This window comes from Tauraco erythrolophus, chromosome 7, assembly GCF_009769465.1.
Source record: "Tauraco erythrolophus isolate bTauEry1 chromosome 7, bTauEry1.pri, whole genome shotgun sequence".
Taxonomy (NCBI): Eukaryota; Metazoa; Chordata; class Aves; order Musophagiformes; family Musophagidae; genus Tauraco; species Tauraco erythrolophus.
Window position 1 is genome coordinate 8,331,539 of NC_141471.1, and position 13,121 is coordinate 8,344,659.

At 46.7% G+C, this 13,121-nt stretch overlaps 1 protein-coding gene across 1 annotated transcript in view; it reads left to right on the forward strand.

Moving 5' to 3' along the window:
- The first annotated feature begins 5,134 nt into the window (after window positions 1–5,134).
- DPP6 (dipeptidyl peptidase like 6) overlaps window positions 5,135–13,121 on the forward strand; it is a 430,344-nt gene continuing 422,357 nt past the window's right edge. Inside the window, exon 1 of the mRNA XM_086614246.1 lies at window positions 5,135–5,335. Coding sequence (XP_086470372.1) covers window positions 5,135–5,335 — 201 coding nt within the window. The remainder of the gene's footprint in view (window positions 5,336–13,121) is intronic.

Below are 13,121 nucleotides of genomic sequence, written 5' to 3' on the forward strand. Positions count from 1 at the left end.
CACTCACTGTCCAATGCTGCATTTCTACAGAATTTGCTCTGAGATGCTGCTAGCACAAATAATGACAGAAGAAAGTAAACAGATCGGCACAGTAATTCCCCAGTATATAATACCTGTCGGTGTTCAGCAGCCCTGATGTCACTTATCTCCACACAGTTCTGTGCTCCCCCCAGTACACACAGTAGATCAAAACGAGCGATCAAGTGTATCCTCAGGGACTGCTGAATTGGTGCATTTGACATAGGAAGGAGAATTTCCGTTCTGTTTTGATTTGGTTGGGTTTTTAGATGACACCAGACAGCAGATATATAGATGGCATAAGCCTGAGGCCATTAGAGATTCACGAGTTGGAAGTTTTTATCGTGGCTTACAATAATAATAGGAGTTAAAATAGTGTATCTTTGTTTCTGTAGTGCCTGGAGAGTTGCTATCATATAAAATCAGAGGGATGATATTAATAAATAGTCATTTTAAGAGCAAAGATTAATTTGGGGTTTTCTGAAATGATATGAAAAGATAACTAGGAAATTCTAAAATTCCTTTAAAAGTTCATTGGAAAGGGAAAATATATTTTAAATAATAAAAACTGTATTTGAACTATTGAAAAATGATTTTTTTAAAACAAAATCTCACTAATAAGCTGCTTATAGCTATCACCACCTGAAAACTAGGAACATACTTAGCTCTGTCTGCAAAACCTATGTTATTTAGATGATGAGTTCAAAGTTTAAGCAAACATAAATTGCTTAGAACAGAAGAATGGAACACGAATAACTGCATGAGTTCCCTGACAGAGAGAAGCAATATTTTTTTTTTAAGAAAATATCCATGAGAAATACTGTTGGATTGTTTCTTTGCCAGTGTTATTCTGAGAGGATTTGTCCAAAGAGACATCTCATCTGTCTGGTTTTAAAGGCAGTAGGGCTTGGGTCTGACCTGCTTTTGATAGTGGTACGTTAACAGCGCTGAAATGTGGGGATGCTGTTTATTTATACAACATGGGAAAACCAAGTATCAGTTTTATCTGTATGCTTTTAAAATGTCAGTAAAACATAATTACTTTGCAGCTGCAGGGAAAATATCTTAAGCGAACACGCTTTATTTTGATGGAATGTCACTAGTTAGGAATCAAATCTCCCTGCAAAACTTCGGACACCAAATTAAATATACAACTAAGACGCTTAAGAACACTGTTTGTTTTGAAGTGCCTTGATTTTTATCTTGGGATCTGTTTGCAGGATGTAAGGAGAGGATCTTTCTTACATATAAGGCGTTTGTTGAAAGACAAGAATCTTACATTTGTACTTCTGAAATATTTTGCCTCTTTAAACATATTTCATAATGCCAATTGCTTTCTTCTCCTCAAATCTCGCCATAGGCTGAAAAGGTCTTTTGCTGAAATGAAGCCCTGGTTACTGATGTGGTGTTTGTTTATTCCATTCTGCTGTCATGTCTCAGTGATTCCTGTGTTTCTCTTTCTGGCTCCATCCTGTTTTCCGTGCCCCGTTGGTGTGCACACTGTATGACCGTATCTGGTCGCATAACCGCGACGTTGTAGAGGACTGTGGGCTCCGAGTCATGCACAGGTGAACAGCGAGTTAACCATGGAATTGCAAGTGGAGAGTCAAGGACCTCCAGCACTGAGCTGTGACTTGGCAGCGCTGGGTTGCGTGGACAGGACTACCATAATACACGCTCGTAGGGGACAAGTTACATCCTGACATAACTCGAGCACAGGCAGACTGCAGTGCTCTCCAGAGTCCCTAATGAAATCATCTGGGTCCCTCCCCTATGACTCAGAAAAATCCTCCTGTTTTCACTAACGGCATCGACAGACTGGTTCTGGTGACTCTTCTTGCAGGGGGTTATTCCGGATATTTCTGCCTCCAGCTGCCTGCTCAGCCCTTCTACACAAGGTTACTCTCGCTGTAGCACGGCTACAGAAACGTGTCTTCTGGTTCCCAACGGGTGCAAACTACTTCTTCCTTCACCCACCGCGATGCCCAGAGCATGACATGACTTTGCTTCTGCTGTCCCTGGTCTGTCGTGGAGTAGAGAGCTGGAATCAGGAAGGCCTTTAAATAGCTGTAATTATTTATTTCAGGGCAAATGAATCACAGCCCGAAGCTGCATGATCAGGATTTTTTGGTGGATGAGGACCATTTGGCTGGTTGTTTTTCACTGAACTTGGAAAGTATTTGACATTGCAATTTTATGTTCCCTGAATATAATTTTTCCATGAATTGTGCACACACATACATGCGCAATATGTGCATGCATGACTAGACAAACTCGATTATGGGAGATCTTGGTTCTTAAGAATTAAAACCACAAACTGAATGTATTTGGAATTGAATTGGTCCTTAGTGGCTCTTTCAGTTTTCAACTGAGCTGTGAGGCAGAATGTTTTCTTTTTTCTATACTTTCTTTTGAGACTTTTTAATTCAGACATTTAATCTTTGGTGGGTTTTTTTTCTGCCTGGTGGTTTCTTCTTTCCTTTTTGTGGCTTTCTTTGATTATTCCTTTGTGTCCTAGTTTTCCTTAGAAGTTAAAAATGTATTATTTCTTTTAATTTGATTCTCTCATTCCTTTATTTTTTTCAGTGCTAGTTGTCACCAATTCCAAATAGTCATCAAGTCACTGTTAATGCATTTCAAGATGGAATTTAGCTGAGCTGGCTGTCCAGATTTTGGGTAGCGTGTGGTCAATTTGTGTCTGAAACATAACTTAGGAGGGGTCCAAGTGGCTTCTGGAAAGTTACCTCTGTGAAGATGTATGTCGCTAAGAGTTAGAAGCTAGACCTTTGCTTCAGAGCATTGTGTGCTCATCTCGTTTTTTAATTAAATGTCAGGATCTCAGTTGGGAAGATCAAAATGATTCCTTCTTTCAAGTTCCATCAGGAAGGAGGCAGAGCGTTTGTTTTTGTTTTCTCTCTTGATGAGATAAGGTTCCCTTTTCATCTAAATGTTAAGACTTTTCATCCCTGACTTTGAAGGCACAAATAAAAAGCAGCTGATGAAACTATTCAGATGTAAAGAGACTTTTGATCAGGCAGTTGTTGAAATCAGAGGGGAGGGGGATAGTTGCACTTCGGAATGTTGTATGCATCAGCTACTGAGGCAGTGTGGGGGTTTTTGAGACTGATGAATTCAAATATCTCAAAGACGGTATTTTCTTAACAGCTAAAACTTTAAGGAAACACATATTTAGATACATCTCAGCCCATCAAATCCACTTGTTAAAAGTATAATCAAGTTTGTGAGCTCTTCAGCAGCAAGTCTCTCAGCGGGAATGAGCCAACTCTGGTTTATGCTTTGTGCGTTTCCCATAAGAAGATGCCCGGTAATCCCAACATCTCTGGCAAATTTAGAGGTCAAAGAGGAGGAGGATTTCAGGGAGGAGCAGAGGGGACAGCAACTCTGCCACTTCCCTTTAAACCTAAGCATCTGTTGCTATGGTAACCCTGGAGCCTGATGCTGGAGCAACAGGAATTGTCACCCTCTGTCCCGCTGCAGCCGTGCTGGGGACGGCAGGACACCCGCTGCCAGTTCCCCCGGCGCCTGCCCGAGCACATCCCCCTTTCCTCCTCCGGGAGCGTTAACGAGCGGCCGCGGTTCTCCGGGCCGAACGAGCGTGGCCCGGCGCCCCCGCGCACCGGCCGCTCAAAGGCGGCGCAAGGAGCGCGGCGGCGGCGGGCGGTGTCCGGGTCCGGATCCCCCCCCAGCCCCGGTCGCGGTCCGGATCCCTCCCCCGGCCCCGGCCCAACCCGGCCCCGCCGCCCCCGGCACCGGGACCGCGCTTGTTTATCCCCGGCCGGTGCTGCCGGGAGCCACTTCGGGCGCGTTTCCACTGAGGGGCGCTGGAGCACGTTTTAATGCAGCAAAAATGAATTAATACAAAAATAGTAAGAGACACGATTTACCGGATTCTTTTAAAAAGCGACGACAACAACAACCTCCAAAAACCCGCAACCCTCCCTTCCTCCCCACCCCCCCCGCCTCCGACCACCTCCTCTCCCCAGCCGAGGGGAGGCGGGGGAAGGAGGGGGACGGGGTGGCGGGGACGGGGACCGGGCACTTGCCCGCTTGCCGGGCAGAGCCGTGCCCGCGGCCGGCTGGGGCAGGGCAGGGCGGCGGAGAAGCTTCGCCCTCTCTCCCCTCGCCCCTTCCCCGGGGCCGAGCCGCTGCGGGCACACCGGCCTCCCGGCGCCCCCCCAGCTGCCGGTCCCGCCTCCCTCCTCCCCGCCTCGCCTTTCTCCTCCCCACCTCTCTTTCTCTCTCACGACTGGCGATCAGGTGTCTGTTGCTCTCTTCTCTCTCTCTTTTTTTTTTTTTTTTTTTTTTGAGTTGTTTCCCCGGGAAAAAAAAAAATAGAAGCAAAAGAAGGTGCCGAAAAGGAGCTGACTGTAGAAGAGCCCTCCCTCCCCAGAAGAGCAACGTGCTTTGAATGAGGCTTCCCAGCCTCTTCCACTCCGTCTCACACACTCTGTCACTCTGCCTCTCGCTTGTGCACACTGTCGGAATGCGACCTCGGAGGCGACGGCTCTGCCACCTCCGCCTGGGGAGCCGCTGACAGCCGGCGATTGAGCCCCCCCCCCCCCCCCACTTCTCCCCGTGGGGTGGTTTGGTTTTTTTTGCCTGCTTTTGCAAACACACACGCACACCCCCAAAGCACATTTAATGCTGATCCACTCAGGCGCCATTATCGGGGGTACGTCTTCGTGGAGTGTTTTGTTTTGTGGTTTTTTTTTTTTCTTCTTCTTTTTTTCCTTCCCAACACTGGATGGTGCAGCATTCCCGGGGCCTGTGGTGTTACGACTCGCTTGCGTTTTATTATTTATTTATCTGTCTTCTCTCTTCTCTCCCCCCCCCCCCCCCATTACTCCCCCCCTCCTCCTCTGCTCTCTCGATCCCCCCCTTCGCTTCTCTCCGGGTGCCAGTGCAGAGGACCGGGGAGCAGGATCCCTCGCTCTCCCTTCCACTGATGTGGGACTGAGCCTTGCCCGCGTGTAACATGCTGTAGCCAAAAAAGAAGAGAGGAGGGGGAGGAAAAAAAAAAAAAAGGAAAAAAGAGAGAGAGAGGGAGAGCGTCTCTCTTTCCCTCCCTCCTCCTCGTTTCCCGCGGATTGACTTCATGGCTTCGCTGTACCAGCGGTTCAGCGGGAAGATCAACACCTCCCGCTCTTTCCCCGTTCCCCCCGAAGCGAGTCACCTCCTGGGCGCCCAGAGCAGCGAGGAGGACGGCGCTGCCGGCAAGACCTCGCGTCCATTGCAACAGGAAAGCAGCCGGCCCCGCTTCCAGTACCAGCCGCGAAGTGACTGCGAGGAGGAGGATGTAAGCGCCGCTGTCGTTCGCGTCGGGTTGGGTTTTGGGTGTCCCCTCTGCCCCCCCCCCCGCAAGCCTGCCGATGCCCGTGTGCCCCTCTAGGCTGGCGGCGATTTCTTGCGGTTTGTCCGCTCTTCCACGCGGGTCGTGGCGCTCCTTTTCTTCCCCCGAAGTGCCGGGGATAGTGCGGGACGGAGCCCGCGCGGAGCCGAGCCGAGCCGGGGCTTGCCCCCACCCCGCGCCGCCCCCGCACCTCTCCCCGTTACCTGCCTCCCTCCGCGCCTCTCCGCTACCGCGGAGCGGGGCTGGGGGGCGCGGGGTCAGCACGTTTGGAAGCGGCGGGTGCAAGCTCCGGCCGACTCCCTCCAAGCGAGGCGACAAGGTTTCCCTCCCCCTCCCTTTTTTTTTTTTTTTTTAATTACTATTCCATGTTTTACCCTTTAACACTCCCCCGGGGCAAAAGTCTTCACCTCGTCCCTCCCTCCAGGCTTTCCCGTCAGCCTCCCGCCAACCTGGCAGCGGGGAAACTTTTTAACCCCTGAGCAGCCGTTTCTGTCTGTCTCTCTCTCTCTCTCTCCCTTCCCCGCCGCCCCCGGGCGAGGCCCCGCGGGGAAGACGCAAACTTTGGCCGCGCACCTTCCGCTCCCGCGCTGCCTCCGAGAGTGGCGACTTTCAAAGGGTGCATCTGCATATTGCCTTAGTAACGAGTGACTCATGCAGGCCGCCGGCTCGCTGCTCTGCCGGATGGAGTTAAACTGGATACGGTCTGTCGCGCCTGGTTATTTCGGGGGAGGGAAGAGAGGATTCGGAAAGCGGGGAGACGAAGGAGGGCCGGGATGGATCATCCCGAGTGGCTCCTCGTCGCTGGGTGGTGGTAGGATTTGAGTGTGTTTTGCCTCTGTGGAAGCACACACAAGGGGAAGCAAATGGCTGCAGTTGGGAATAATGTTTGTATCTGGTAAAAATAGTTGTTGCCCGGGTGGGACGCGTTGGCTTTGCGGCAGAGTTCAGCTCTGGCTCTGAGAGCCTTCCAAGGACAGGCACTGCTTCCAGCCGAGGCAGCAGCTCTGCCTCGCCCGGAGGGAGAGAGTTGTGTTCACAGGAAAACTTCCTCGGGTTGGCTTTTAATTCCCCGTCCCTTCGTAAAGACTTTGGCGCTCGTTAGAGCCGAGTGCGCTTTCGCCAGCGCCGAGGCAAATCGGCCAAAACCTCCCCGAGGTGACTGCGCGCCGGCAGCCCGCGGGCACCGGCGGCCACAGGGCCCTGAATTAACTCTTCCCTGTGACCTGCTCACCGGCAACAATCGTGGCGCTGCTGCTCCTTGGCCCCGGCGAACTGCGGGAGGGGGCGCGGCCCCGCGCCCGGGCGCCCGCACCCACCCGTGGCCCTTCCCGGACGCGGACACGGGCCCCTTCCCCGGCGGCGGGCCGGGCTGTAGGTGTCGCTGCGAGGCAGCGGAGTGCTGCTGCTGCCGGGGCTGAGCTCCGGCACATCGCCCTCGTTGTTGGACTGTTTTAATTTCCCTCTCCTAGATTTGGAGGCGGCAGGTGTCTGGAGCCGCTTCTCTGATCGCCAGAAGCGCTGAACCGGGAAGCAAAAGACGCAGTTTAGCATGTGCGAGTGATTTGTGCTGACAGGATCCAAAATAATACTAATAAGAATAATATTAAACTACTAAAAGTAGTGTGTGGGTTTTTTTTTTTTTCCTTTTTCCCGTTTTTTTCTTTTCTCTCCTCAGGGTTTGTGTGTGGATGGAGGGCATTGTTGTGCGGTGCTGTCTGTAGAGGGAAAGGTGCTTGCCTAAGTGTGTCCTGCAGTGAAGAAGCATGACCAGAAACAGGGGTTTGGGGTGACTTCGAAAGGCATGTGGCCACCTCGCGTCAGTTATTTTTAAAGAGGCCAACGTGACTGAGAAATTGCAGTTCAAAGGTGCTGCCGTCCACCAGAGGCTGGTCTGGGGGTCTCCGGTGGAGGGTCCTTCGGGTCGGGAAGGATGAGGTTGTGACAAAGCCAGTGGAAACGGCCTTTAAAGCGCGTGTCGCAAGAAGGGGGCCTGCGGGTGGGGGGGGTGCAGGCAGGGGGCAGCCACGGGCAAAGTGCGGGGCGGGGCCGGCGGAGCTGTCCGTGGTGCTGAGCCCCGCCGGAGCGGGGCCGGCGGAGCTGTCCGCGGTGCTGAGCCCCGCCGGTCCCGCGGCGGGAGGAGCCGTCTGCGGTGCTGAGTCCTCCCGGGACCGGCGCGAGGTGAGGCGGCTGCGGCCTTTTGCCCTTGGCCATGGCGAGATGTCTCTCCCGCTCCCGGCGGCAGCAGGCGGGCTCGCCCGGGACAAGCGAATGCAGCCGCCGTGTGAAATCCCCGAGGCAAAGGGAAAAACGAGGCAGGCAGCAGGCAGGGAGTGTGGGAGAAGTGCAAGGAGGGCGGTCTGTTTGCGCAGGGTGTCAGGAGCATATGCTGTTGCTTATCATGGAGAAGGGCTTAAGGAAACAGCATTCGAAACCCCTTTGTAAGGTGATTAGACTTCTGATTTCTGTTTTACCCAAATACTTTAGTAGGACATTCACATTGTCTTTCATCCTTCAACATCAGTCTAGCAGGAAAACTCAGTGCTTAAAAATATAGAAACAAAGTTTTGGTGCTTGGCCACACTTGGAAATGCCAAGACAAACCTGAGAATGAGACTGTTCTGTTCCTAACTTTGTCATGTGATTAATAATCAGAAGAGAGCTGAGATTTTTTTATAGGTTACTGATGATGACTTTCCCTATTGAAATATGTGTGCTGGATTCAGTGCTGTATTTTAAAGCACCAGTACAGACCTCAATGCAGTACAAAATAGACAGGATCTTGCCTTTGAAGGTCACAGTACTGTTGGTAAACATTTTGTTCACTGGAAGTACTACTGGTGGAAAAATACTAGGTGAAACCTATATCAAGCTAAAGAGGAAGCAGTAACTTTGTAAGAAACAAAATTTAAAACAAACATAATAATGATTTAATATGACAACTTCACTTTATAGCCAGCATTGAGACAGACTTACGGACATTCGTTTTGTAATACGAAAGTACAGCAAAGCAGAAGTCACAACATTCTTTAGTATTTTAACAAGTTTTACAATGTTTCAAATCGTGGTGGCTATATGAGAACATGTGTATAGTAGACCTAACTTGTAAACAAAACCTGGGTTGAATATTGCAATTTTTTTGTGTTAGTTATTAGCCTGATGAGACAATCATGTTGTTTATGGGAGGAACAGTGAGGAACTAGGTCTTGAACAAACGACCCCAGAGGACCACTTGCCAATCGGCTCTGTGGCGGTATTGATAGGGAAGTTCATTATTGCAACAGCTGTAAACAAAGTTCTGATGACATTTTTGCCTTGTTAAAGGATTGCCTTTTCACTACATTCATTTATAGATGAGGAAATATCTATGAAGACTCTTAGTAAAATCTAGTGTGGTGGTATAGCAGATTATGAAGAATTTTGGTAACATAATTCTCCTTTTTAGATTGATGAGGTTAATGCTTTCCATATTGTACTGTGGAAGGGATTTTCTCCTAGATGTTGACTTGAGAATTTTTGCCCGTAAAATAGGGCTTCTTCATCTTTTCCAAGCTTTTTCTTCTTTGACATCACGGTGATTAATGAGTTTAATTTTTGCAGGCAACTGCCAGGAGGTGCTGAGTAAGATGTATCATGCTGATTGTGTATAACCCTGCTCCTTTTAATTACTGGGATGATAACAATGCATTAATCAGGTGCATAAGAAATTCAGCACTTTTCTGTAACACAGAATATTGATCCATTTTATTAGGCACTCACTAGAAAATTATGGTCATAGAAGTCCTTTTCAAATGAAATTTTGTGTGAGAAGTTATGTGTTAAAAATACTGAACCCTCTACTGAAACATGGTAAAACTTTTCTATACAAAGAGCCATACACTGTGTTCTTACAGGTTCATTACTTTGCCAAAACTCTTATTGGCTTTAGTGGGAGACTTAACCATATAAAACCAGCCAGACTCAAAATCTTTTGTTATTGTGAATATTTTTTCCGTAACTGAATTCTGAATATATATTCTGAATCCAGGTTGGATGAGGCTTTAAGCAACCTGATCTAGTGGAAGGTGTCCCTGCCTGTGGCGGGGGGTCGGAACCAGACGATTTTAAAGGTCTTTTCCAACCCAAACCATTCTGTGATAATTTGGCAACTAGCTAAATTTGGCCGTATATTATACTTTACTAGTTCTGCAATTGATTATTCAGACTGATTTACATTTTGAGAAGTTTTTCATTCAGCTATAAATAGTGATCATTTTGAAATGCTTCAGTGAAACTGTGTTTCCTGCTTGAATAAATTAAGGATTAAGTAAATCAAATATCAGTTGTTAAAAGAGTCTGAGAAAGTGAGAATCAAAGCCATTAGTGGAAAAAAATTGTAATTTGGTATGTCAGACTTGCTGTTGCATGTAATTGAAAGTGTTAATTTTCAGTTCGTTATTTGTCTAATAGGAAGAGGTATTGCCTCCTAGAAATGTGTGTCAAGGACAGTGTTTCAGAAGGGGTGAGGCCTGAGCTGCAGACAACAGGCACATTTCAGAAGTGGTATGGTCTTTTCCCAAAGAGATGAGTGACTTGATTTTATAGAAGGGTTTGTAGGACTGCAGGATTTGTAAAATTACTGTAAGATACAGTAATTTGAAGTACAGTAATTTGAATCATAACCAGAAAACTATCTACAGATCTGAACTGCTGTGTTTATTGACAGAAACTGCTGTTTAAGTCTGTAGGAGTCTCTACTTCTGCCTCTTGGTGAGTTCTTGGATGCTGAACTCAGTTATTCTACAGCTATTAAGATATAGAGGGCTGGGACTAGTTCTTTCAATGGAAATAGCCAGGCCCTACTGACGTTCTCTAGGCTCACCTTTTAAAATCAGCAAAAATTACATCTTACTTCCTTCAAAAGAAATAATTATAAACCACGTAAAAATCCTGGAGTTTATTTACATGGAAGGCCATCATATATTTTGTGATTACTGAATAATGGACACTGATCTGGAGGTGATACATTTTTTATACTTTGCTTTATAGCTCAATTTAGAATTAAAGCACCTTGTGATGTTTGCTGTCAGTTTAAAATCAGCCTCTGTTTCTGCAGTCTTTACTCGCTGTGATGATGCATGTGCTAAAAAGAATCTGCCAGAGAGAATGTAGTTTGAAGTATTCAGGAATAACTGTGTGAAGAGGCTGATTCATCTCTCTAGTAGTAGTGAACGGTGCAGTAAGTTGGGATGCCTCCCGTAGAGTACTCTGCTCACGTTCTTTCTCTTGGGGAAGTAGCTTCTAGCTGGAGTGCAGAAAGAGGGCTCTGAGCCCAGGGTCAGAGCTTGGGTTGTTTTCCAAGAGGCTTTCAGACATAGGAGGTGGGGGGAAAAAAAAAAGAATCTATGAATATGTGCTGCTTTCCATTCCTCTATATTTTTGTTTCAGAGAAGGCCAGAAAGAAGAGTTCTTAGGGTGTCTGCCATGGCTTTGAACATGGTCTTTGGCAGTCGGAAGATTTTTGTCCCTTGAAATAAACACCTTTACATTAATTTGAGCTAATACATTTATGCTCGTGAAAGTCCAGCAAAATCTCTCCTTAGAGCTCAGTAACCGCAAGATGATTTTGCTGGGGTTTTCGTCTGAGGTGCTGGACGATTCCCAGCACGTTGCTGCGCTGCACCTGCATTTTCGTCCTGTGACCAAGGGGTGGCAGCGTGTCTTGGTCACGCTGTTCTACAGGGCGCTGGGCATTGCATTCCTGTTACAGTAAAGCATCAACCAGCCGTTTGTTTACGTACTTACACCTCCACGAGAGGGTTGTCTGCAATTCCTTATTGCTTTCTCTAGGTCTGATTGACTTGATGACAGTTTGGAAACTCTCTTTTTCACTGTCAGGGGGAAATATTTGTTTTCAAAGATCATCAAGAAAAGGTTTGACAACAGTTTTAAACGGTCCCATATTCAAACAGGGGAAAGAAAGAGAGAAATGAATCTTTCTTCTAAGGGAATATTTTTCTCTTTTCTCTCATAGGAAAACAAAAATAAAACCCAAAACAATATATTGTGATACAGTGTAAATTTTCAAAAGTGCATACATATAATTTAGGTTTGTAAATTCATTTTTTGAAAAGTGGTTTGCGATCAAATCCAGAAATATATATTGGCACCTAATTCCTAGTTTGGCACATAAATACTCATTTTGGATCAGGTTCTTACTCACTTATGTGCCTTTGGAAAATGTTCTCTGTATTCATTAAATTGTGTGTGTTTGTGTGTTTGGTAGTGATGAGATTCAGTGTGGATGAGCGAGCTGAGTTAAAGCATATTTTGAGTCTGGTCATTAGTCTAAATGAAGAGATCGTGCGTGCCGTAGGCAATAAATAATATTTATTGCCAGTATGTAACTAAAAATGAGAGTGAGACCCGGGCATTGGGCACCTGTGTGTTTTGCAGCACAGAGCAGTGCAGAAGGGAACAGGGAGAGTGCAGGGCTACAATCCATAAGGTGACCTGAACAGTGAATGGGCTGCGGTTTTTGAGCAGTGGAAACACAAGTCCTTCACAACTTTTCCACCCACAGAATGGGAACCTTCATTTCCCACATTCTACCGGAGTTTTAGTTACTTCTCAGCTTGCAAGCACTTTAATTTAAAGATCTTTTGTACTTTGTTTTGTTAAAATAGCACTTGAAAGTCTTCCCAAAGATTGCAGCAAAGATTAACACAGTTTTTGAGCCTCAGGGAACTTGTAATGTGGAGCCAGGGAGGGAGGAAGAGAGGGGTCTGATACTCATCCACGTTGCAAGCAGGAAGCTTAAGCAAAGCTAGTGGAGTGCGTGAGGTAATGTGAAAAAGGCCAATATTGTGAATCTCTGCTAATGAAATCTTACCAGATTTCCATTCAGCATATTTTTTAATTGCTTATCACTTGCGTGGTGTAAATCATTTTCCTCTAAACAAGGTGCTTGTTAGTAGAGCTCTGCTGTTACATAGCTTCTTCCACGAGCTGCTGTCTCCGGGCTTTTTAAAACTGCAGTTAACATTATCTTCACTCCTCAGGTGGAAAATGGAGACTGAGTTGACACATTGTCTCACAGACAGTGCACCTCAGCTCTATGGCAGTGATGGTTTGCTGGGGCTCAGCCCTGTGAGCTGTTGCAATTTCTGGTCCTGGGCTGCAGGAGCTTTAAGACTAAAAAGTATTCCATTATCACCAAGGCTATTCTTACAGGTGTAAAACTAATTGTGAAGTCCGGCACATTTAAGTCTTTGCTGTATCTGCCACTCGTTAGTGACAGTTTTCATGTGACATTTCAAATGTCTGATGTTCTCCTCTAGTTGTTCAAGGGTTTGGAGCTTGCTTTGAGAGAAGGGAGATTTAAAGCATTCAAAAGGAAGGACAGGAGTATCTTAATACTTTAATTATATAATATTTCAGGAGGTAGGGTGAGGGTGGTGGTTGTTTGTGGTTTTTTTTTGTGTGTGTGTGTGTGTTGTTGTTGTTTTGTTTTGTGTTTTTTTTTTTTTTCCTTCTGTGTGTGTTAATAGCATCTGTTCCAGCATTTCAAGTAGATTTCACTTTAGGCAGACCTCAAAAGTAAATGCAAATTTATCCCCAGGCTTGCTATCTTGGGCATGCAGAGCTACCTGGAATGGAAAAGCTACAGTGGAAAATGCATGGTAACCTCAGCTCTAGTTATACCACAGTCATTAATTTCAAAGTGTTTGTAATAAAAGTATATTTGTGTTCCTTA